The 25,091-nt window shown below is 40.2% G+C and overlaps 1 protein-coding gene across 2 annotated transcripts in view; it reads right to left on the bottom strand.

The window, feature by feature from the left end:
* Window positions 1–22,373, bottom strand: part of NSMCE1 (NSE1 homolog, SMC5-SMC6 complex component) — a 69,283-nt gene extending 46,910 nt beyond the window's left edge. The window contains exons 1-2 of one of the 2 annotated variants that reach the window (XM_043979661.1): window positions 22,237–22,373; window positions 12,970–13,104 (exon numbers count right to left, since the gene is read on the bottom strand). In XM_043979661.1, the coding sequence (XP_043835596.1) occupies window positions 12,970–13,104; window positions 22,237–22,282 (181 nt within the window). In that variant the 5' untranslated portion in view covers window positions 22,283–22,373. The remainder of the gene's footprint in view (window positions 1–12,969; window positions 13,105–22,236) is intronic. The other variant, XM_043979656.1, reaches the window with a different exon arrangement.
* Between the last annotated feature and the right edge of the window lie 2,718 nt (window positions 22,374–25,091).

Below are 25,091 nucleotides of genomic sequence, written 5' to 3'. Positions count from 1 at the left end.
TCGTTGCCCCACAAAAAAATAAAATAAAATAAAAAGACTATACAGTCTTTCAACACTTCTATAAAAATTCTCTAATAATAAATATTCCAATGTTTCTTCTCATCTAATTGTACAATTTATTTCTTGAACCTCTGTATAAGACTTTATATTTATGAAGGACTTTTATTTATAAAATAAGATCACATATGTAAAGCAATTTATAAACCTTTAAATAGTAAATCAATGACTTTCTATTATCACTTCTGAAAAAGGCCATGTGACGCGGTAAAAGAAGGGGGGAAAAAGCACTGAACTTGGGGAAGCTGAGCTCAGCTGGGAACAGCACAAACATTTACCAGCTACTTCACATCTCTGATTCTCAGTCCTCTACTCTGTAAAACAGAGAAAACCCTTTGTACCATGGATCTTATAGGCTTCTTTGGAAGGAAAAATGAAAAGTGCCTTACAAAGCACTATGTAAATGAAAATGTTTATGATAATTATTAAATTTCATCTTGTTGCTTTCAATCCATATTTCTACCAGATACTTTTGAACCTAGTTTTGTCATCAATGTATCAGCCGTCCTCCTCCACTTCTACCCTGCTGGCCAGTTTGACTCCACCTCAGTGCATCAGATGACATAAAGACTACAAAGTATTTATGGCTGACTGCTATTGATACTGTCAGCTCTCCTTCCCTAGGCTTGTTCTCACTCTCAGTCAGCTTTACTGATTTATCATCCACTAAGCCAGAACCTGAAGCCAAACCTTCTCACTCCAGATCTAGTACTCTTTCCTCTTGACCACTGCTACTTCCCTTGAGTTCACTATTTCCAAGTCATCCTTAACTCTTCCCTCTCCCTCATACCCTCTACATAAGTTGCCACATTCTATTGATTCTGCCTCCATATCTCTGGCATCTTCCCTTTTATTCTGTTCACAGAGCCTCCTACTTCAGGCTCTCATTACCTCTTGCCTGGATTCTTGCAATAATTTCCTAATTAGTTTCTGTGCTTCCAGTATCACCCTTTTCTCATGCATCCTTCACAAAGCCCCCCAAATAATCTTCCTACATAGATCTAACTATTTCATTCCCCAGTAGCTCCCTACTGTTTTCCTGTATTCATTCGTAAGTCTACAAATATAAATAAATAAATAAATGAAAAGATATTCTGACCAAAGACTTAATGTAGTACAGATCAGTCATACCCTAAGGTAGCAAAAGAACTAGCAATAATAAACTAAAACCAGATAAATGACAGAAATACTAAAGTTATATAATTTCTTTTTACAAAATTAGAATAGGATTATATTAGGTACATTTATAGCCACAGTGACCCTGGGCAAGTCACTTAACCCTCACTGCCCCACAAAAAAACAAACAAAAAACAAAACAAAACTGCTGAAGAAGCCAATATAATAATAATAATAACAGCAGCTAACATTTACATAGCATTTTAAAGTTTGTAAAGTACTCTGGAAATATCTCATTTTGTCTTCACAAAAACTCTGGAAGATAGATTTTGTTTTGTTTTGGGGTTTTTTGTTTTGGTTTTTTTGTTTTTGTTTTTGTTTTTTTTTACTGAGGCAATTGGGGTTAAGTGACTTGCCCAGGGTCACACAGCCAGTAAGCGTTAAGTGTCTGAGGCCGGACCTGAACTCAGGTCCTCCTGACTCCAGGGCCGGTGCTCCATCCACTGCGCCACCTAGCTGCCCCAAGATAGATTTTTTAATTCCCATTTTGCAGACAGCAGTTAACTAACTTGCCCAAAGTCAAACAGCTAATAAGCATCTGAAGCCAGATTTACATTTGAATGTGCCTGACTCCAGGTCTAGCTAGCACTCCAAATCTAAACTCCCTGGAGATTGGCCTGAGTCAGGCCCAACCCCTAAAAGATACACTGCTGGTAGAACTGAGAAGGGTTCCAACAGTTCTGGAAAGCCACTTGGAATCATGCTAAGAAACTGACTAAAATGTCCTTATTTTCTAACCCAGAGATGGCAGTACTGAGCATACACCCCAGCCAAGTCAATCAATTTCTCTGAGCCTCAGTTTCTTCACCTATGAAATGACGACATGGGACTTGATGGTCTCAAAGGTCCCTTCCAATTCCAAATCTATGACCCAATGACCACAAGGACAAAGGCAGAAAGGCTTTATATCACAAAATGCTTATAGTAGCACTTTTCATATTAATAATGAACTGGAAGCAAAGTTCCCAGTTGCCCACTGACTAGGGAATAGCTAAACAAATTTTGGTACATTAATAAAATGAAATATTATTGTACCAAAAGCCATCCCTTATACCTTGGGTACATGGGTAGAATAAGATGAACTGATGCAAAGGGAAGAAAGCAGAACCCAAAATAAGATTATCTATTACTACAACAAAGTAAATGGTGGGGGAAGAGGAGAGGGAAGTACATATAACTAAATACTATATAATTATAATGACCAGGCTTGGTGCCAAAGAAGAGAAAAGAAAATGCATCTCCCTCCTCTCTCTAGAGAGGCAGAGAAGAGCTAGAGGTACTCTATATTGTACATACTATCAGACTAAGCTGCTGTGCTGCTTAGTTTTGCTGAAAAGCTTTTATTTCTCTTTTTTAATTTTTGTCATAGGATAGATCTCTACATTTTAAGTTCTCAAAATTGTTAAAAGAAAGAAAACTTTCAGGCAAGATTTCCAAGTCATTGTTAATTCTCTTTGAAGACTGAAGGATAAATACCAAAGGAATGGAGAAACACAAATGTCTTAATTGAAAAATAATGAAGAGAATCCGCAAATTATAGGCCAGTGGGCTTGATTTTGACTCCTGACAAAATACTAAAATACATTAAAGATACAATGAATGATCATCTAGAAAATATAAGCATAAATTACATAAAGAGTCAGCATAGGGGCAGCTAGATGGCACAGTGGATAGAGCACTGGCCCTGGATTCAGGAGGACCTGAGTTCAAATCCGGCCTCAGACACTTAACACTTACTAGCTGTGTGACCCTAGGCAAGTCACTTAACCCCAATTGCCTCACTAAAAAAAAAAAAAAAAAAGAGTCAGCATAGGGACAACTAGGTGGCACAGTGGATAGAGCACTGGCCCTGGATTCAGGAGGACCTGAGTTCAAATCCAGCCTTAGACACTTGACACTTACTATCTGTGTGACCCTGGGCAAGTCAATTAACCCCAATTGCTCACCAAAAAAAAAAAGAAGAAGAAGAAGAGTTAGCATAAGTTTATCAAGAATTAATCTTGCTAGGTGGTGCACCTACTAGCTGGTAGTGACACCTACTAGCTGTGTGACCCTGGGAAAATCACTTAATCCTAATTGCCCCACAAAAAAAAAAAATAAAAAGAATTAATCTTGCCACCATAACATCATTTTCTTTTTGGACAGCATTAGCAGAGTGGTAGAATAGAGGAGTATTATAGATATATTTGACTAGATTAGAGCAAAGCAAATGACAATTCTCTCATGCCATTCTTATGAAAAGGGTGGAAAGTTGAATAGTATAGTTAAGTATATTGGAACTGGTTGAATGGCTGAATCCAAAGAATAGTCATTAAGTTGTCAACTCAGCAGGAGGTCTCTAAGTAGTGTCTCAGGATCTGTGCTCAACCCTCTTCTATTTAATGCTTTTATCAGTGACCTGGATAAAAGCACAGATGACATGCTTCTCAAATTGACAGATGACATAGAGCTAGGGGGAATGGTTAGTACATACAATGACAATTTCAAGATTAGAAAACATCTCGACAGGCTAGAAAGTCAAGGTGAATACAGTAAGGTGAGATTTAAAAGAACTCACTTATAAAGTATTATAATAGGTTTAAAAAAAGCAGTTTCTCAAGTAGAAGATTCAGGAGGCACTGCTAGAAAACAACTAATCTGAAAAAGACCTAGGAGTTTTAATGGATTTCAAACTCTATCCAAGTCAACTGCCTGAGATGAGGACCAAAAAAGATTAAGTGATCTTGGGCTGCAATAAGGTAGGCATGATGTCCAGGAACAGGGACATTATAGTTCCACAAGACTCTGTCATGGTCAGACCACATCTGGGGATAATGGACAGTTCTAGGCACCACATTTTGGAGAAGACATTGATAAGTCAATGAGCTAGCAAGACTGTGAAAGACTTTGAGATCAGGTCACATAAGGACCAACTGAAGAATGTTTGAGCTCGAAAAGAGAAGATGACAAGGGTGGAAGGATATCAATTGGAGGCTGGCCAAATAAACTGTGGTATTGAAATGTAATGATATGATTGCACCCCCAAAAAATTATGAATGTAATAGTTTAGGAAAAGTTGGAAAGACCTGTATGAAGAGTGAAATAAGCAAAACCAGGCCAACTTACACAGCATCTACAATAATGGAAAGAAAAGGGACTTTGAAAGGCTTCACACCTCTGAGCAATGCAGTGACCAGTCAAGACTTTGGAAGCCTAGCAATGAAACAAGCCTTCCATCTCTTCACAGAGAGGGAAAAGACTAGGGATGTGGAATGAGACATGTGTTTTCTTTTTTTAACTGGTATGTTTTTTCTAATTACATGTGAAAACAATTTCTAACATTTTTTTTTTAATTTTGAGTTCTAAATTCTCTCTCTCCCTCCCTCTTCTCCCCACTCCTTGAGAAGGCAAGCAATTTGATATAGGTTATACATGTGCAGTCAGGCAAAACATATTTCCATATTAGTTATGTTATGAAAAAGAACACAGACAAAAAAAAAAGAAAAATAAAGAAAATTTTTTAAAGTATGCTTCGATCTGCATTCAGACTACATCAGTTTTTTCTCTGGAGGTGGATAGCATTTTTCATCATTAGTCCTTCAAAATCATCTTAGATCACTGTATTGTTAAGAATAGCTAAGTTATTCATTATATAATAATGCTGTTACTGTGTACACTGGTTCCGCTCACTTCACTTTGCATCAGTTCATGTAAGTCTTTCCAGGTTTTCTGAAATTATTCTACTCATCATTTCTTTTTTTTTTTTTTTAGTGAGGCAATTGGGGTCAAGTGATTTGCCCAGGGTCACATACTCATCATTTCTTATAACACAATTCCATTACAATCATATATCAGAACTTATTTAGCCATTCTCCAATTGATGGGCATTTCTAATTCTTTGCCACCATTAAAAGAGTTAATATATTTTTGTATGTATAGGTCTTTTTCCTTTTTTTGGGAGGGGGGAAATCTTTTTGAGATACAGACCTAGTAGAGATATTGCTGGATCGAAGGGTATACACAGTTGTAAGCCCTTTGTACATAGTTCCAAACTGCCCTCCAGAATGGTAGGATCAGTGCTTTAGTATGCCAATTTTCCCATATCCCTTCCAACATTTGTCATTTTCCTTTTCTATCATATTAGCCAATCTAAAAGTATGAGGTGGTACCTCAGAATCATTTTAATTTGCATTTCTCTAACCAATAGTGATTCAGAACATTTTTTCCTATGACTACAGATAGCTTTGGTTTCTTCATCTGAAAACTGCCTGTTCATATTCTTTTGACCATTTGTCAATTAGGGAATGACTTATATTCTTATAAATTTGACTCAGTTCTCTATGTATTTAAGAAATGAGGCCTTTATCAGAGAAACTTGATTTTTTTTTCACAGTTATGATACTGAGTATTTCCCTTCATCTTTTTTCTGTTTATCCTTCTCTCTCTCTCCTTTCACCCTGACCCTCTCAAAAAGTATTTTGCTTCTGATCACCACCTTCCCCAATTCCCTCTGTTCTATTCTACCCAATCTCCTTCCCCTCTGACTTCCCTGTAGGGTAAGAGAGATTTCTATGTTCAACTAAGTGTGCATGTTATTACCTCTTTGCATCAATTCTGAAGAGAACAAGATTCAAGTGTTGTTTGCCACCCCCACCTATCTTTCCCTCCACCATAAAAGCTCCTTCCCGTATCTTTTATGTGAGATAATTTACCCCATTTTACCTCTCCCTTCCCGCTTCTCCCAGTGCATCCCTTTCTCACGCCTTAATTTTATTTTTTTAGACACCATCCCATTGTAACCAGCTTGCACCCATGTCCTTTGTCTATGCATACTCCTTCTAACTGCCCTAATAATGATAAAGTACTTAGGAGTTACAAGTTTGATCTTCCCATTTAGGAATATAAAAAGTTTAACTTTATTGAATTCCTTATGATTTCTCTTTCCTCTTTACCTTTTTATCCTTCTCTTGAGACTTGTATTTGAAAGTCAAATTTTCTATACAGCTCTAGTCTTTTCATCAGGAATGCTTGAAAGTCCTCTATTTCATCAAATATCCATTTTTCCCCTGAAGGATTATACTCAGTTTTGCTAGGTAGGTGACTCTTAATTGTAATCCTAGCTCCTTTGTCTTCTGGAATATCACATTCCAAGCCCTCTCTCCAATCCTTTAATGTAGAAGCAGCTAAATCTTGTATTACCATGACTGTGGCTCCACAATATTCCAATTGTTTCTTTCTGGTTGCTTGTAATATTTTCTCCTTAACCTGGGAGTTCTGGCATTTGTCTATAATATTCCTGGGAGTTTTCATTTTGAGATCTCTTTCAGGAGATGATAGGTAGATTCTTTCAATATCTATTTTACCTTCTTGTTCTAGGCTATTTGGGACAGTTTTCCTTGATAATTTGTTGAAAGATAACATCCAGACTTGTTTTTGGATCATGGCTTTTATATAGTCCAATAATTCTTAAATTATCTTTCCTGGACCTATTTTCCAGACCAATTGCTTTTCTAATGAGATATTTCGTATTTTCTCCTATTTCTTCATTCTTTTGATTTTGTTTTGTTGCTTCTTAATGTCTCATGGAATCATTAGCTTCTACTTACTCAATTTTATTTTCTAAGGAATTATCTTCTTTAGCAAGCTTTTGTACCTCCTTTTCCATTTGGCTAGTTCTACTTTTTAAGGAGTTTTTCTCTTCAGTGAATTTTTGTACCTCTTTTTCCATTTGGCCTATTCTACTTTTCAAGGCATTCTTCTCTTAATTGGATTTTTTGTGCCTCTTTCACCATTTGGCCTATTCTACTTTTCAAGGCATTCTTCTCTTAATTGGATTTTTTGTGCCTCTTTCACCATTTGGCCTATTCTACTTTTCAAGGCATTCTTCTCTTAATTGGATTTTTGTGCCTCTTTCACCATTTAGTCTAGTCTGTTTTTTAAGCTGCTATTTTTCTTGGCTATAATAGCCTACTAAATGGTGTTTCTGTCTGCTTATTCTCCATTCTAAGTAGTGACAGATAAAGAAATGCTTTCCTTGTTCCAAGAACCATACTAAGCACTAGGGATACAAATGCAAGCAATTAAGACCATTCTTCTATGGTCTGAGAACAATTCATATTTTTCTTTGAGGCTCTGAATGTAGCAATTTTGACTTTGTTGTCTTCTGAGTTTGTGTTTTGCTCATCCCTGTCACCATAATGACTTTCTATAGTCAGTTTCTTTTTGTTGTTGTTCTTTGCTCATTTTCCAGCCTATTTCTTGACTTTTAACTTTATGTTAAAGTTAGGCTTTGATCTGGGATGGAGGGGGTGCTATACCAAGCTTCAGGTTTTTTGTGCTACCATTTTCAGAGTTAATTCTCAGCGTCTGTAAGTTTTCAGTTCTTCCAAGGTGATATGATCTAAGGAAAGGTGTGGTCACTACTCTCTTGGCCTGTGCTCTAGTCTGTGAGTGACCACAAGCACTCTTTTCTACCCTGGAACTGTTACCAAGGTTCCTGCCAATACTAGTGCTCCTCCTCGCCCTGGGACTTAGACCCAGGCAAGGCAACAGAGTTTTGCCCCAGTGACAGCAAAGAGTCCCCTGTAATCTCCTTCTGACAAGTTTTCCAACCCCCTTAGTGTCTGTGAGCTCAGAGCTCCAGAAAGCACCACTGAGGATTCAGTCACCCCAAAGGCATGCTGTTAGCTTGCTGGTGTATGGCCTTGGCCGGACTACACTCCACTCTTACTCCAGTGTGACAGACCTTTCCTACCAACCATCTAAGTTGCCTTGCACTGGAAAATTGTTTCACCGTGACATTTTGTTGGTTCTGTGGCTCCAGACTTCATTTTGAGGAGTTATTTTAAAGTAATTTAGAGGGGAATTTGGGAGAGCTCAGGCAAGTCCCTGCATTTACTCTGCCCATCTTGGCTCTGCCCCTGAGACATGTTTTCAGATATAGTCAATATGATTTATTTTTATTAACTATACTTATTTGCCAAAAGAGGTGACTCCTATTTGTTTTACTGCAGGGGTGGAGCATGGAAGAGTGTATGTAGATAGTGACAGAGATGCAAAAAAGAAATAAAAGAGCATCAGTACAGTATTTTTAAGACAGAAAACAAAACAAAAGGAAGTTTAGAAGAGGACACAAATAAATGGAAATTTTATTACTACAAGGCCAAATTTAAGATATACTTTAAAAAACTATAATGGAGCGGGGCAGCTAGGTGGCGCAGTGGATAAAGCACCGGCCCTGGATTCAGGAAGACCTGAGTTCAAATCCAGCCTCAGACACTTGACACTTACTAGTTGTGTGACCCTGGGTGAGTCACTTAACCCCCATTGCCCTGCCCCTGCAAAAAAAAAACTATAATGAAAGCTTATGATTTCATATACAATCCCTTTTTTTGCTTATTGTCTTTTCAAATGTTTATGTTTGTTATATTAAGTTCAAAACAAAAAAAGAAAAATATTTTAAAAGATGAACAGTGGGCAGGGTCACTGTCTTCAATTATCTGAAGAGCCATAATATAGAATATTAGATTTGTTCTTCTTGGTTCCATAAACCAAAAGGAATAATCAATGGAAGCTATAAATAGGCAATCTAGCCTTGATATTAAAAAACAAAACAAAACAAAAACTTTTCCTAACAGTTGGTACTGTCCAAAAGTAGAATGGCCTGCCGGGGTGGTAGTGAACCTCCATTCACTGAAAGTCTCCATTCAAAGGCTGAAAGGCAATTTATCAAGTATGCTATCAAAGGAATTGTAATTTAGGGACAAGTTGAAATAGATGGTGTCTAGGGGCCCTTCCATCTCTGAGAGTCCATGAATGGGTAAAAAAGCAGTCCATTCTTCCTGAGGCATTGAGAACATGAAGGGGAGTAGTTGGAGACTGGAAAAGAGAGACAGGATGGTGTCAGAATGTGTAGGTCCTTACATGTCAAGCTAAGGAGTATAGACTTTATTTGGTAAGTTAATGGACTGGGCTATTGTGAAGAAAATTCTGTGTCAGGTATAAGGTACTAAATAACTGTTATCTATTACTGTTGTTGCAATAATCAACCTCAGGGATTTATTGTAAGGAAATCTCTAAATATAGTTTACTATTAAAAAAAAACATGATGAGCAGAATGCTATCAGAAAAACCTGGAAAGACCTACACAATCTGATGCAAATGAAATGTACTGTATACAAAATAACAGCAATATTGTAAGAAGACCTGTTGTGAATGACTTGGTTATCTTTCAGCAACACAATGATCCAAGACAATTCTGAGGGTCTTAAGAAAAATGAAATCCATCTACAGAGAGAGAACTGATAGTATCTGAATACAGATTGAAACATAATTTTTTTTGTTAGTTCCTTTATCTGAAGTTTTGTTTTTGTCTGTTTTCTTTCACAACCTGGCTAATGTGGAAATGTTTTGCATGACTGCTCATGTATAGCTTATATATTGAATTGCTTGAGTTTGGGGGGGGGAGAAAGGGAAGAAGAGAATTTGGATCACAAAGTTTAAAAAAAATTGATATCAAAATTTGTATTTTACACGTAATTTAGGAAAATAAAATTCTAAATTTAAAATTTAAAAATATAAGTAGATGAAAACCATGGAAGGGTTGGCATCGGGGAAGAGACATGATCGGTGCCATAAGAATTCTCTGGTGTTAGATTAATTTCCCATCTCTGTACCATGCTGCCCACATGCCTGCTCTCATCTTAATCCCCCTCCCATCAGAATGCTGGACTCTGACCTTGGATGGGGTCAGTCTTTGACTCACCTTGCCCTGACGTGGTTCTTTACCATGCCTATACCATGTAACCATGTTTACACCCCCCACCAACAATACCTTCCAGATCCCCTTTATGGGTTGTCTTCTTTCATGAGAGTGGAAGCTCTCAAAGGCAGGAGCCATCTTAATTGCTTGTATTTGTATCCCTAGTGCTGAGTATAGTTCCTAAAACCCAGAAAGCATTTAATACTTTCTCTGTCTCTGCAAAGAATGGAGGAAAAGCAAAAACAATGAAATGCCATTTTAGTGGGCTACTGTAATAGCCAAGAAAAATAATTCACATGACTTGCCAGAAAGACATGGGGGGCGGAGGCATATTTCCAAAGTGAAAGACACAACAAAAGAGAAAGAAGATCCAAAATTAACATCACATAGTAGGTGGCATTTTTAAAAGCTGTCCAAACACTCTAGAAAAGGCTGTAATTTCTGTAAGAATAATTTACAGTTTCAATTTCTCTTCTTTCTTTCAAATTTGTCTCAGAAACTGAATAGTTTTTCCAGTTTGTAAAAGGGGATTTTCCTGGGCATATCTTCAAACAATTAAAAACTGACAAAACTGGTTTTGCTCAGTGTTAGCTTCATTTTAAATAGCATTTCTCCGGTTTCACAAAGCATTCACACTAGGGGCTGAGCATAGAGAACAGGCTTCTTGTTGAAACAAGAGAGAAAAAACATATTTGCAAAGTCTGCTCCCTAACCATTCTTACACCTTTCTAGCGCTTCAATATGCCAAAAAAAAAAAAAATGTGAGTAAATCAATCCAAGGAGAGGTTCTAGAGGACTTTCCTGAATTAGATCATAACTTCAAAGGTCAAATGAAAGCAAAAATACTTTTACACTTAGCAGTGTCATCAAATGGTTTCCTCCTGGCTGCTGTCAAACTCCCCCACCAACACTTTAAATTCAGAGCTCAACAGAAGTATTACCAAAAGAAGGGCCCAGGACTGGGGAAGGAGATCAGAATTACAATCTCCTTTAAAGAAAAAAATTCTATTAGACTACAGATTCCTAAAGTCTATCAGTCAGTTAATAAACATGCATTAAGGGCCTACTACGTGCCAGGCACTGTGGTAAGTTCTGGGGATATAAAGAAAGGAAAAGTACAGTCCTTGCTCTCAAGGAGCTGACAGTCTAATGAGAAAACATGTAAACAACTATGTCCAAACAAGATATATTCATGATAAGTTGAAAATAATCAACTGAGGGAAGGCACTAGAATTAAGGAAGATCCCAAGAGGTTTCCTATAGAAGATGACGTAGTAGGAACTTGAAGGAAGCCAGGGAATCTAAAAGGCAGAAATATGGAGGGAGAGCATTCTGGGTACAGGGATGGCCAGTAAAAATGTCCAGAGTCAGGAGATGGAGTGACTTGTTCAGGGAAAAGCAAGGAAGCCAGTATCACTAGATCATAGAATAGGGGCTGGGGGAGGAGTCAGAGAGTATAAGTTATAAGACAACTAGGAAGGTGGGGGGAGAAAGGAAGTTATGAAGTGTTTTGAATGCCAAACAGAGGAGTTTATATTTGATCCTAGTGGTGATAGGGAGTCAATGGAGTTTTCTGAGTAGAAGGTAACAAAGTCAGCAACATGGCCATGGTCAGACCCGCTCTTCAGAAAGATCACTCTGATAGTGAAATGGAGCAATGGACTGGAGTGGCAGGGAGACCAACCAACAGGCTACTGTAATAGTCCAGGTGTGAGATAATGAGGGTGGTCAAGAGTCAGGAGAAAAGGAGGGGCCTGCGAGACATATCATAAAGCTAAGATGGATAGGCCTTGCCAACAGACTGGAATGGTGGGGGGAGATGGAGGAATCCAGGATGTCACCTAGATTGTGAGTCTGGGTGAATGGGGAGATGGTGATGCTGTTGACAGTAAATGGGAGGTTATGAAGAAGAAAGGGTTTGGGAGGAAAGATAATGAGTTTGGTATTAGACATGTTAAGTTTAAGATGTCTATAAGACATCAATTCGAGATGCCCAATAGCTAGAGACATAAGACTAGGTCACCAGAGAGGTTAAGGTTAGATAATTATATCAGAGAACCATCTGCATAGAGAAAACTGAGTCCATGGGAGCTCATGAGATGCCCAAGTGAAATAATATGGAGGGAAAAGAGAAGAGGGCCTGGGACAGAGTCCTGTGGATTGGCAGGTATGACTTGCATGAAGATCTAGAAAAGGATATTGGGAAGTCCTGGTTAGAGAGAACCACCAGGAAAGAGTAGTTCACAAAAACCTAGAAAGGAAAGAGGATCAAAAAGAAGAGGGTGAACAACAGTGGCAGAGGCTGCTGAGAGGTCAAGAAGAATGAGGACAAAGAAAGGGCCAATAGATTAGACAATAAGAAGATCACTGGCAGCTTTGAAGAGAGCAGTTATGGTGGACTAATGAGGTCAGAAGCCAGAATATAGAGAGTTAAGGAAACAGTGAAAGATTGAGGGCAGAGGCTATGTTTTCTTTACCTTATCTCTCCCCACTTCCCCTCCCCAAGCCTAACACAGGGCCTATACATACTATATAATCAATATACATTTACTTGAAAAGTTAAGTCAATGGTTCTTTGGCATTCTTTTACCCTCAAACCTGTTCCTCTTCCAGACTTCCTTATCTTTATCAATGGCATAACCAGTCTCCCTTGGAATCATCTTTGTCTCTCTCTTCCTCATCTCATAAATCCCACTGGTCATCAAATCCTCCCTCCATAAAAATTTGTTTTCACCCGTTCCCTCCTTTCCTTTCTGGTTTCCAGCATCCTAATTCGTTCCTTTACTATGTTATTCCTAGACTTCTTCAATGGCTCCTTAGATCTCTTCCCTTCCAATCCCTCCTATACATCATGCCCAGACTAATCTTCCCAATATATATTTATCATGCCTCTTCCCTGTTCAAGAACTGTCATTGCTTCCCATTGCCCCAAATTTGACTAGTCATTAATTAACACCCTACTGCTACTTCCAAAATTTCCAGGGAATCATACTCACCTTTATGCTGCTCACAGAAAAATCTATGTAGCCGTCTTGCCTCAGGTGCATCTATTATTCCATTAGACATCAGTACTTGGAGGAATCGACGATGGCTATCGGTCATTCGGCTGGCCATGGTGATACTGTACTCTGCTTGGGAGTGAAAAAGAGATGGGTGAGAATTAGCCATCTTGGAGCAAATATAAAACACTGTCTCAAAGTTGTCCTAGAAGTCCGAAAGATAAAATGTTATGCTTTAACCAAGTTCTTCAGGTTATAAAAGACCTCAGCATCTTCCCATTTTGTACTTGTCTTTCAGTGTGGCATGGTTCTAAAACTGCAGAAAGGCAGGGTAAGTTTTAAGTTATTTAATATTTGTCTCACTTCTTGTTTGTTGTTGTTTTTTTGTTTTTTGCAGGACAACGGGGGTTAAGTGATTTGCCCAGGGTCACACAGCTAGTAAGTGTCAAGTGTCTGAGGCTGGATTTGAACTCAGGTCTTCCTGAATCCAGCGCCAGTGCTCTATCGACTGCACCACCTACCTGCCCCGGTCTCACTTCTAATAGCCCTACCTCAACCATTCTGATTCCTCAAAAAGGACAGCTCAACTACCAACAACTCCCAGAAACCTTCAGTATTCCCCCCAGCCAGGATGATCACTTGTCCCTGACTACAATACATTATACCTTGTATTATTATTTATGTAAATGCCTTCTCTCCCTACTGAAATTTAAGCTCCAAGAGGTAGGGACTCTTATTCTTTGTTTCCATTCCTTCAACATCTGACATATTGAGAAATACAAAGAATAGTTTCATCACATATAATTTCATTCATGTGCCTATTCCCTCCACTGGTACAGATTGCAATATCTCCATGTCTTAGCAGACAACTTCATAAATTGCTATGGTCAAAAATTATTCATTAACTTACAGCAATCCAATCTGGTAATAAGTCTCAGGGGCAGCTAGGTGGCTCAGTGAATAAAGCACCGGCCCTGAATTCAGGAGGACCTGAGTTCAAATCTGACCTCAGACACTTGATATTTACTAGCTGTGTGACCCTGGGCAAGTCACTTAACCCCCAGTGCCCCACAAAAAAATAAAAATAATAATAGTAATAAGTCTCTCCAAACTTAGGCTAGTCCTCAGATAATAGTTTACCATTGGGTCCATAGCCTTTGAGAATCCAAGGTCATTCACCTCCATGCTGTTAAGAAACTACAGCATAAAAGGAATATGGTGAAGGTTGTGGAAGGAGGACCATGACAGAGCAGAAATAGTGGAAGGACAAATGAATTGGAAATCAGAGGATCTAGGTTCAAAGCTTGCCTCAGTCACTTCCACCCTATGCAGCTGAGTCACTAAACTCCTCTAAGCATCATGTTCCTCATGTAGAAAATGAGAAGGCTGGACCAGCTGACCTCTAAGGTCCCTTCTGGCTCTAAATTAGAAGTTCTTAACCTTTCTTGTGTCATAGACCCCTTTGGAGGCCTGGTGAAGCCTATTGACCGCTTCTGAGAATGTTTTGAAATAACCAAAGGAAATGCTAAAATTCAATTATATCTTAAAGAAAATAAAGATGTAATTTTTTCCCCCATCCAAGTTCTAAGACTCTCTGAAATCTATTTACAGCCTTATTGTGGTCCACTGACTCCAAGATAAGAACCCTCTATCTAGACCTATGCTCTTAGCTCTATAAGAACTAAAAAATAGCTCTTATAGAAATACTTTCTCATAGAAGTGGTTTACACCTGGTCTCTCCAAGGTTTTAGATTGAAATTATGATCACCATAGAATCAGTTTAAATTCAAGTAAGTTAAGGCAGCCAACTTTAGCGGAATTAACAATGGAGTTGAGCCTCATAAGACCTAAGTTCTAGTCCAGATTCTGATGCTAACAAACTGCATGATTATAAGTAGTTCATTTGACCTCTCTGATTCAGATTCTTGCTTACAACTACCAATAACTCTTCTAGTTTCTCATATAAACAATGCTGTCCTAACAGTATTTGTTATCATAATCTGGAGTTACCAATGAATTTAAAGCTTAGAAAAAGGATTAGGTCATAGATTTTGCACCTGAAGGAATGTATTATCCAATCCAATGTATTATTTTATCGATGAAGAAACTGAGGCCCAACATTTGGACTGTGACAATTTATCAAAATACATAATTGTATATGTGTGCATGTGCTATGTGAAATTATTGCAAAGGGCAGGTCATTAAGTTAGTCCATAAATAAATATGCCACGGACAGGCCCTACACATGGACAATAGGCTGGACCTGGAAGAAGAGGAGATGAGGTTCCCTTCTATTATTTAGCAAAGGCTATAAAAGTCTACTTGTCAGCTATGCTGTAAAGGTGATTGTTTCTCAGCAATGGACTGGTCTGAAACCCACTGGACTACGGAGTGCCAGTGAGGTCACACCCAACTCTGAAATTCTCTGATTCTCTGGGGTTGGATGGCATTTGTAAAATTTTACCACACTTTCAATGTCCAATCTTCTTTCCTGACCAAAAAAAAAAAATTTGTTTAAAGAAACGAAAACCAAAAAAAAACCATCTTCATGACAAAATTCTTCCAGTAATGCTTTATGGTAACCAATCCTCAAACACCATTTTCTCTTAAAAACCAAAACTGCAGGTGCCCCACAAGGCAGTAGAGATACATACAGCAAGGAGTGTAAGCTGCACCATACTGCCTTGGATGACTTTATGCAACAAATGGCACACAAGATGTGTGCAGGAAAATATATGGTTGTCAAAAGACGTAAACTGATCGTGTAGTGTGGAAAACAGAACAGAACAAGTGTTGCACTGATACCCACCAAATGACAAATACCCCAGGGGAAACCTTCCAGAGAACTGAGGCTATCTTCTATACCGATTGGAATGACGCCACCTGCTAGAGAGCTACTGTAGGAAAGCTCCACCATGAGGAGAAGGCGCCTGAGGGCAAGCCATGTGGCTTTTCTTTGGCGCAGGAAGTGACATTTGTTTGTGGGAGGAAGAAGGGGTGAGGCTGGCTCTCTTGCTCTCTTTCTTGACGACTCGGGTGGAGAGTGGAGCTAGAAATGTGCTCTCCCTTTAATAGATAGATGAATCTTGGCCTTTCTCTTTCTCTTCACCAAATTCTTATTCTCCTTAATAAATGCTTAAAAGTCTAACTCTTGCTAAAGCTTATAATTTATCAGCAACCACTCATTAGATATTTTAGACAGACTAGCTAGAATTTTAGCCCCTTACACTTCTATGGAGGACTTTTTGGAGGACAAAGTCAAGAATTGCACAGAAGGCACGAATGGGTTGCAATCTGCATTCATGGAGAGAATACTCATATCAGTGAGAACACAGATCCTATAAAGTATCCACATAACAACAGTTAAGAAGTCAGCAAAGCCTTTTCCCAAGAGAACAGAAGTCCAAGGCCTGAGAGTCAGACACATTTCATTATCCTTTAGTTCCCTCCTTGCTTAAAGAAATGTCAATTCTCCATGCTTGTCATGTAGGCATGACCACCACACACTTTTGTTGTTGCAAGATAACGCATATCCATAGTTTCAGGCTCAGGGTGAAGCTGTAGAAATGGAATTTTGCCGGTCAGGTCTAGCCAACCAAAGTGAAGTAGATAGTTCTGCAAAAGGAACCTTTTACTAACTTGCCATCTTTATTTTTCCTAAATGACATCATAGGACTGCCCAGACCCTCAAAGATAAGCAAAACAAATGTAGTGCTGAATACTTGAGACCGCCAGGGTATGGCAGCAATTCCAAATACAAGAGCTTTGAACTTGGTATCTGATTCATATCCCAGTTCCAACACAGAATGACCTTGAGACAGTCACCTTTCTGGCTGTCAGTAAAATGAAGTGAATATAATAGTACTTGCTCTACCCAGCTCTCAGGATTGCTGTGGGGAAAGTTACTTTGTAGACATTAAAGCACTTATAAAAATATTCGTAATTAACCACTTGCATCCTCTTCCCATGTTTCTATCTTTTATCTGTCCAATTTACAAATCCAGCAGATAAGGATCGTGTCTAATTCAGCAACCTTTCAAACCTCTAGCACTGCAACTACTCAATTAAGTAAATACATTAGGAATAGTACAGGGGCAGCTAGGTGGCGCAGTGGATAGAGTATCGGCCCTGGAGTCAGGAGTACCTGAGTTCAAATCCGGCCTCAGACACTTAACACTTACTAGCTGTGTGACCCTGGGCAAGTCACTTAACCCCAATTGCCTCACTAAAAAAAAAAAAAAAAAAAAAGGACTGGTACAATAGGAATAATGATGATCTCCATTGACCCTCCACAAAACTCATTTGTTCTTTGGCTATCATATAATGCCTCTCCTGATTCCAAGTGAGGGAGAAACAGACTCAAGGATTCTCTCACAACAGGTAAATGCCTTTTTTTTTTAAATAGGTGAACAATTTTCTATTTTATTGAAATATTTTTGGGCAGCTAGGTGGCACAGTGGATAAAGCACCCTTCCCATTTCTTCTAGGGTGGAGGTTCATAGCAAAAGGTGTGTTATAGACTCCTTTGGCAGTCTGCTGAAACCTACTGATTCTTTCTCAGAATGCTTTTAAATGCATCAAAAATTACACACCAGGGGGCAGCTAGGTGGTGCAGTGGATAAAGCACTGGCCCTGGATTCAGGAGGACCTGAGTTCAAATCCAGCTTCAGACACTTGACACTTACTAGCTGTGTGACCTGGTCGACAGTTAACCCTCATTGCCCCACAAAAAACAAAAACTAAATTACACAGAATTACAAAGGAGACCAATTATACTGAAATACAATCATCAAAAAAAATTTTTTAATAAGTTAACAGATCCTATGTTGAGAATTCCTATTCTAGAGCCCTGCTCATCTTCTTCAACCTCTCTCTTCCTTTGGGTTCCTTCCCTTATACCTACCAACACATTCGGCTTTTTCTTATCTTTAAAAGGAAAAAAAAAATCCTCCCTTTACCCTGCTACCCTTTCAAGTTATCCCATCCATTATCTTCCCTTGCTATCATTACTAAGTTTCTAGAATGCATGGTCTAATCTACCTTCACTGTTTCTACTTACTCATTACCTGTTCATTCTCCAACCCTCAGCTCTTCTGTCGCTTTCTCTGTGCTATAATATAGTTCTTTCCAAGTTACTAATAGCTAGAGCTCTTTCTCAGGCCCCTCCTAGACATCTCTGTAGCATTTGACATTGTTAATCACCCACTCCTCCTTCCTTTCTTCCTTAAGTCTTTTATGGGACAGCCTGCTCCCTTCCAGTTCTCTTCCTACCTCTCTGACTGATTCTTCTCAATCTCCTTGGGTAGTTTCTCTTCTTCCCTAAGAACAGTATATCCTAAAACCCCATCCTCTCTTCTTGTGTAATCCATACACTCTCCCCTAACAAAATCCACCACCCCATGGCTTTGATTATCTTATCTGAGCAAATGCTTGCCAAAATCAATCACACCTAAGGCCAAATTCTCCAGAGCTGAAATGAGGGTGGTGTGACTGAGACTTTTACCAGGGTCAGAAATAGAGACACCACTGATATTAATTGTACTTTTCTAAGGAAGGTGAAGGAGTGGGCATTAGGGGAGAAGAGGATGGGAGTAGGTCAGGATAAACAACTTATCAAAGGGAGGGGGAAGAGAAGATGGAGGCCATCATCTGGCAAGAAACAAGTTTTGGCCTAACTTAGGGGTGAGGGGAGATAGCTAGCGAGCAGGTCATCTCACTACCTGTCAGTGACCAAGGGGTTTTTTTTTGTTTTGATGAGGCAATTGGGGTTAAGTGACTTGCCCAGGGTCACACAGCTAGTAAGTTGTCAAGTGTCTGAAGCCGCATTTGAATTCAGGACCTCCTGACTCCAGGGCCGGTGCTCTATCCACTATGCCACCTAGCTGCCCCAGTGACCAAGGTTTTTGAGTGAAGGGATTGGAGAGCATAAGTGAGCATAGTGACTGTGCAGTCCTTCAACTGTCTGCATTCCACCCCACCACAGACAGAGGCAGGCCCAAGCCCCTACTGCCCTAAAGGAGATTGCTTGGGTTGCCCTCCCTCATTAGGGTGAGTTTGAAGTCAAAGCGTACCTGGGGACTACCAAGAAGCACCCTGACGATTCAGCTACTCATCCCAAGTCATGAATCTTGGCTATATCGAAAGTCTAAATTGAACAACCTTGCTGAAATAGCACTCATCAGGCGTTAGTCAGGTGATAAGGATTCCTCTGACATTAAATCTGGATTTCGGGTTCTCTCTTTGTAAGATGATATGGTTGGACAGGTGAGTATCTAATATCCCCATCCAGGTCTAACAGTTTATAAATCTGCAAGACTTGTGCCCCATATGACTTCAGCTAAGCATTGAATTCCTTAAGAACTTAATAAGCCTGCCTTCTTCTATGATCTTTGGCAAATCTCTTCACAACTTTGGGGCCTTGGTTTCCTCCTCTGTAAAATGAAAGATCCCTCTATTTCTAATACTCTGTCATGATATCTTAAGGGCTTTGCTTATGGTTGGCCTCAAGCCTTCTTTCATCTCCCCTTCTCCAAAGTATCTTGTTTACTGTAGTAGTCACCCCTCCACTCCCACAAACCAGTAATTCTTTTCTTGGGGGGGGGGGCGCCACGGGGCAATGAGGGTTAAGTGACTTGCCCAGGGTAACACAACTATTGTCAAATGTCTGAGGCCGAATTTGAACTCAGGTCCTCCTGAATCCAGGGCCGATGCTTTATTCACTGCGCCACCTAGCTGCCCCCCAGTAATTATTTTTCTTGAATGCCATGTGAAGAAAGAACTTCAACACCCAGTATTCACAAATAATCAGTTAAAATAGGTAACTACTACATAGCTCTCTTCCTCACATTTCCAACTCCCGATGGACATCTTTACTTGGATATTCTGCCATATCCAAAATACAAGATGTCCCTCAACAACTTTCCCTCAAAACCTACCCCTCGTGCTGATTTCCTAGGTCTCTCAATAGTACCAGTTTTCTTAGTCACCCAGACTGAAAACTGTGAGTTATTCTAGATTTTTCCCTCACTTTCATATTCCACAATTAGTTGCCAAATTCGATCAAGTCCACAAGCATTTATTAAATACCTACTATGTGTCAGGCACTGAGTTAAGCACCAGATCAATCCTACATCTGAAGTTTCTTTCCTGTTTTGTCTTGCCTTTCCACTTCTCTATTCATGCCCTAATTACCTCTCACCTAGACTATTTACTATATTAGCCATGCCTCTAGTCCTTCCCTTCTCCAATTCATAATTCACTTCAGGCCCTTCCTGGACATCTCTACAGCATTTGACACTGTTAGTCACTCACTTCTTCATACTTTTTTCCCCAAATATTATCATTCTTTATTTTAAAATGAAATTTTCAGTCATTCAAATAACATCTTATAACCAGGTTCCTAAATGTATCTATCATTCAACAAGCATTTCTGAAATACTTATTATATGCAAGGCAGTACTGGGAGGGACCTCAGAGGTCATCCACCCCAATTGCCTCATTTTACAGATGAGAAACCTAAGGCCCAGAAAGGTTAAGAGACTTGCCCAAGGTCACAATGGCTAAACTGAGATTTATATCCAGGTCATTTGACTACAAATTATTCTGAACCTATCCACTGGACCATCCTTCATACTTTCTTCCCTGGCCTTTCACCAAACTGCTCCCTTCCTCCCCACCCAACCCCCAATCTTTCTCAATCTCCTGGGCTGGTTTCTCTTCCTCCCAAAGAATAGCCTATCCTAAAACAATGACAGTAATCTTCCTGATCTACATAGCAAAACATCATTTCCATGACCAAAAACCTTTAATGGCTCCCCAGGGTCTCTATAATAAAATACAAACACCTGACACTCAAGTTTCTAAAACCATGGTACAATCTACCTTTGCAGCCTAACAGTACTTCTGTGCACTCTATTTTGGCTTAGCTGAACAAGAGGTCAGTTCCATTTCTCATCATGTTGGTTCCCAGTTCAATCTCTACTACAATCTCTACTGACATCATTCCTGTCTTTCAAGAACCAGTTCAAGAGCCACTTCATCCATGACACCTTCCCTGAGCCCTTCAACCAAAAGTGATACTTCCTTCCAGTTTATTCAGCTGAACCAACATTTATTAAGTCTCTACTACTTAGGGGGCAGCTAGGTGGCACAGTGGATAAAGCACTGGCCCTGGATTCAGGAGGACCTGAGTTCAAAGCCAGATTCAGACACTTAACTAGCTGTGTGACCCTGGGCAAGTCACTTAACCCCCACTGCCTTGACCAAAAAAAGAAAGAAAAAGTTGAAAAAGTCTCTACTACTTACTTGCAGGGCTCCATGCTAGACAATGGGTGATATATAAAGTTTAGTTAAGACCCTGACCTCCTCATTTAGACCAGTTTGACTTCTCTTTTGTATTAATCATTTTCTAATTTGTGTAACTGTTACATGCCTCTTCCCCTTAGAGCTGGAAGGGACCTTGTACCTTGTCCTAGACCCATCTTTATCCCTATTTCCTTTCTACTTGGAGAAAGTCCCTCTTTCTCCATCTGCTTGTAATGTATATGAGTCTCGGTATCGTTTTTTCTAGGACATTCCTCCCTAGAAGCTCTCTAGAGCTGTGTATGCCAAGTCTAAGAAAGGGAATGCAAATATTATATTGGGACTACCATTATGGGTTTTCTCCTGAAATGCAGATGAGGAAAGTCAGGAAACTTAAAAGATATCACCCACCAGTGGTGGACTATACAGAGTAAAAAAAAAAAGAAGAATTAGAAGAAGAAGCGGGGAAGGTCACGGGTATGCCATACTATTCAGAAGAAATGGATTCTAGTTCTAGCCCTTCCCTGAATCCATGTGTCCTCTCTCTGGACCTCTGTTTCCACCTGTGAGAAATGGGACGCGGTCTAATTCTACACGATATCTAAGGTGCCTTCCGGCTCTACGGACCATGCTCCATCTACGGCTCCACTGGGCTTCTACACCCAATCGATCAATCAAGGAACATTTATTAAGCGTCTACGATGTACCCGCCCTCCCTCTCCCGGCTGCAGTGAAAAGACGTCGGGCTTGCCACCGCGGACCCGGGTTCGAGTTCTGACTCGGGCACTCCAGAGCCCAGTAACTCCAGATAACTTGCTCCCCGGTTCCTCGCCTCCCGGCTCTCCCCGACCCGCTCTCTGGCCGCTCCCCTTGGTAGCCCCAAGCCCTTCCCTCCACTGCCACCCCAAAAGCCTCAGAACCTGTCCCCGCTCCACCACGGTCCCCAAACAGTAGACCCAGTACCTGAAGCGTTCCTGGGGCGGGACCAAAAGGAACGCAATTTCCCCATTGGTCAATGCCAAGAAACCGCTCCTGAGAGCCCTCTCTCCGCGGGCAGTACTGCTTACGCACTTCCGTTTCCGGCTTCCTGGACACCTGAAGGAGGATTTGAAAAGGAAGGGGAGGGGGCGTGAAGCTGTTGCTATGGAGATGCGGCATTGGCTCTACGGAGCCGCCTCGGTGACACCCACGCTTCCGCCAGTAGCCGCTTACCGACGCCCCGCTGCCCTCCCTGTGCCCCTCCGGATGTCGTGGTGTGCGGGTGGGGGGAGGAATAAACTTTCGCTTCCCCACGCGAGACTCGACACCAGAGAGTATCAAAGCCGAAGGGGAGGCTTAGAAGACGCAGGGCTGTCAGGACTAAGGGGGGACCTAGAACACGCGGTGGCAGAGCCGCGAGGGAGCCCAGAACACGGGCTGTCTGTCAGGACGCCCAGAGCGTGGGGTGTCTGGCTCGTGGGTATTCTGGACCGTGGGAAGATTTCAGAATGAACTTGAACGGGGAAAAAAATTAGATATTTATTTCAATATAACTGATGCCTTTTGTAATCCTATGTGTTTTATTTTATGAATTTAAAAAGCATTATTCAGAGGAAGGATCCATAGGCTTCACCAGACTGCCAGAGGGGTCCACAACACAAAAAAGGTTAAACACTCCTGCCTTCGAGATGATCAAGTCTAATGCCTGTATCTTACAAATAAGAAAACAAGCCCAGAGAGGAAAAATTGATTTCTCAGCGTTATAAAACAAATTAGGGTCCTGATTTGTAATCCCAGCACTTATTTATTATGCATTACCACTATCACAGGTCAGTCATTCAACAAACATTTGTTGAGTAACCACCGTGGTAACGGAGGGCTCCTTGCTGTCCTGGGGAGTACAAAAAGGGGGAAGAGGGGACATAAATCCCCAAACCTGCCCGAGCTTAATGTATCACCACTACCTACCAGTACTCATAAGGCTGACATTCAAGGACTCTCATAATCTGGTTCTGACCTACTTTTCCAACCTTATCTCACACAGCTGCAATACATTCAAGATAGAATAAAAAGAGTACTAGACCTGAAATAAAAACACCTGGGTTCTAAATACAGCCCTGTCACTTACCGTATGACCTCGAGCAAAACTGGTAAATTAGAGAGCAAAATCAATACCCAAAAGAATTTCAATTGGCTAAAATGATGGGTCAAATCTAGCAAAGTGAAATGTAGGAAAAATATAATACACTTGGGGACAAAAAAAAAACACCAAAGCACAAATAGCATGACTGTTACTGCTAGATTGGTTCTTGAAAACATTCCTCTTTCAAAGAATCACTCGTCCACATAATCCAAACAAAATTTAAGTCAAAGTTTTTATTATTTGGCACACAGAGGCATGGCCAGGAGAAGAAGCCTAGACTTCAACTCCTGGGGAGGTACAGCTTTATGGCATGTCCCTTAATCAGGCAGCATATACAGATATGGCTGGGAGAAGAAGTTTAACTTCAACACCACCACACACCCCACCCCAACAAAGGAGAAGATCACAATTTTATAGAGTGAGAAGGGGGTGGGGGAGGGACCCTAAGACTGAAAAGTGACAGCAGTTTGAAAATGATGATGTTAGCTATTTGGATATATGAATGACAAAAATTCCACATTTCTAACTTGAGATCATTATCACTCCCTGGTTCTAATCACATGGCAAACACGACTGGCTCCAAACTAAGCTCATGTGGTAAATTCAAGGAGCCCAGCTTTCTGGGTGTTCCTAATGTGACTCCTTTATTATCCTGTTTGACCGACCACTACCTGGTTAATCAACTATTTTGCTTCTCCAAGGAAAAAGTAATCTCTAACTGACCCCAGAAAGTTGATCAACTATATTTATCCATGGTCATAGTGTCCCCGTCAGAGCCAGAGCATCTCTAACTGGACTCAGGCCTACCAGGCTGCTACTACAATGGCTAAACAAAAAAATCATGAGAAAAGACCTGGGGATATTAGTGGACCACAAGCTCAATATGAATCAACAATGCCATGACAGCCAAAAAGGATAACGTAACTGGGACAGCTAGGTGGTACAGCAGAGAGAGCACTGGGTTTAGAGTTTAAGGGGCCTCAGATACCAGCTGTGTGACCCTGGACAAATCATTTAATTTCTTGTTTGCCTCAGTTTCCTCACCTATAAAAGAAATATAATAATAGCACCTATCTCTCAGGGATATTGTGAGGATTAAATTAGATCTTTGTAAAGCACTTAGCACATTCTTGTGCCTGAGACATAGCAAGTACTATTTAAATTGTTGGCTATTATTTCATCCCCTGTGTGAGGAGCAGAGAGAGCTTAAGGGCTTGAGGAACAAGATTGCTCATTCCTTCTTTGTAAGAGGTCTGAGGTCTCTTTGACATTAACTCCAGGGATGAAAGAGAAAAAGACTTTGGACATGTAAGGGAATATAGAACCCCCAGCATGTTCCTAATTTCCAGTCTCTTTCCTTACAGACTTTACAAAATTTCTTTGGGTGAGATTGATACCTCTCTTTTGGTTAAGCAAGATATCAGCCCACTTAAATCTAAAAAGCTCATTCACTCTTGTGTATTTTCTGGTATACTTCAATCTGTAGAACTTCTCCTATTTCTGTTCACTATTTGCTTGGATCAATGGATTTACTTGTTTTTTGCTATTTGTGGTGGTTTTTTATGTAACTAGCATTTGATAGAAAAGAGTCAAGTCTGCAATTGGTTACCTTCCCACTGTAAGACAGAGTGACCTGAGGGGGCAGCTAGGTGGTGCAGTGGATAAACACTGGCCCTGGATTCAGGAGGACCTGAGT

Source organism: Dromiciops gliroides, chromosome 1 (genome assembly GCF_019393635.1).
Source record: "Dromiciops gliroides isolate mDroGli1 chromosome 1, mDroGli1.pri, whole genome shotgun sequence".
In the NCBI taxonomy this organism is placed as follows: Eukaryota; Metazoa; Chordata; class Mammalia; order Microbiotheria; family Microbiotheriidae; genus Dromiciops; species Dromiciops gliroides.
Note: the sequence above shows the minus strand (reverse complement) of the source record. Positions and strands in the feature narration are given on the sequence as shown.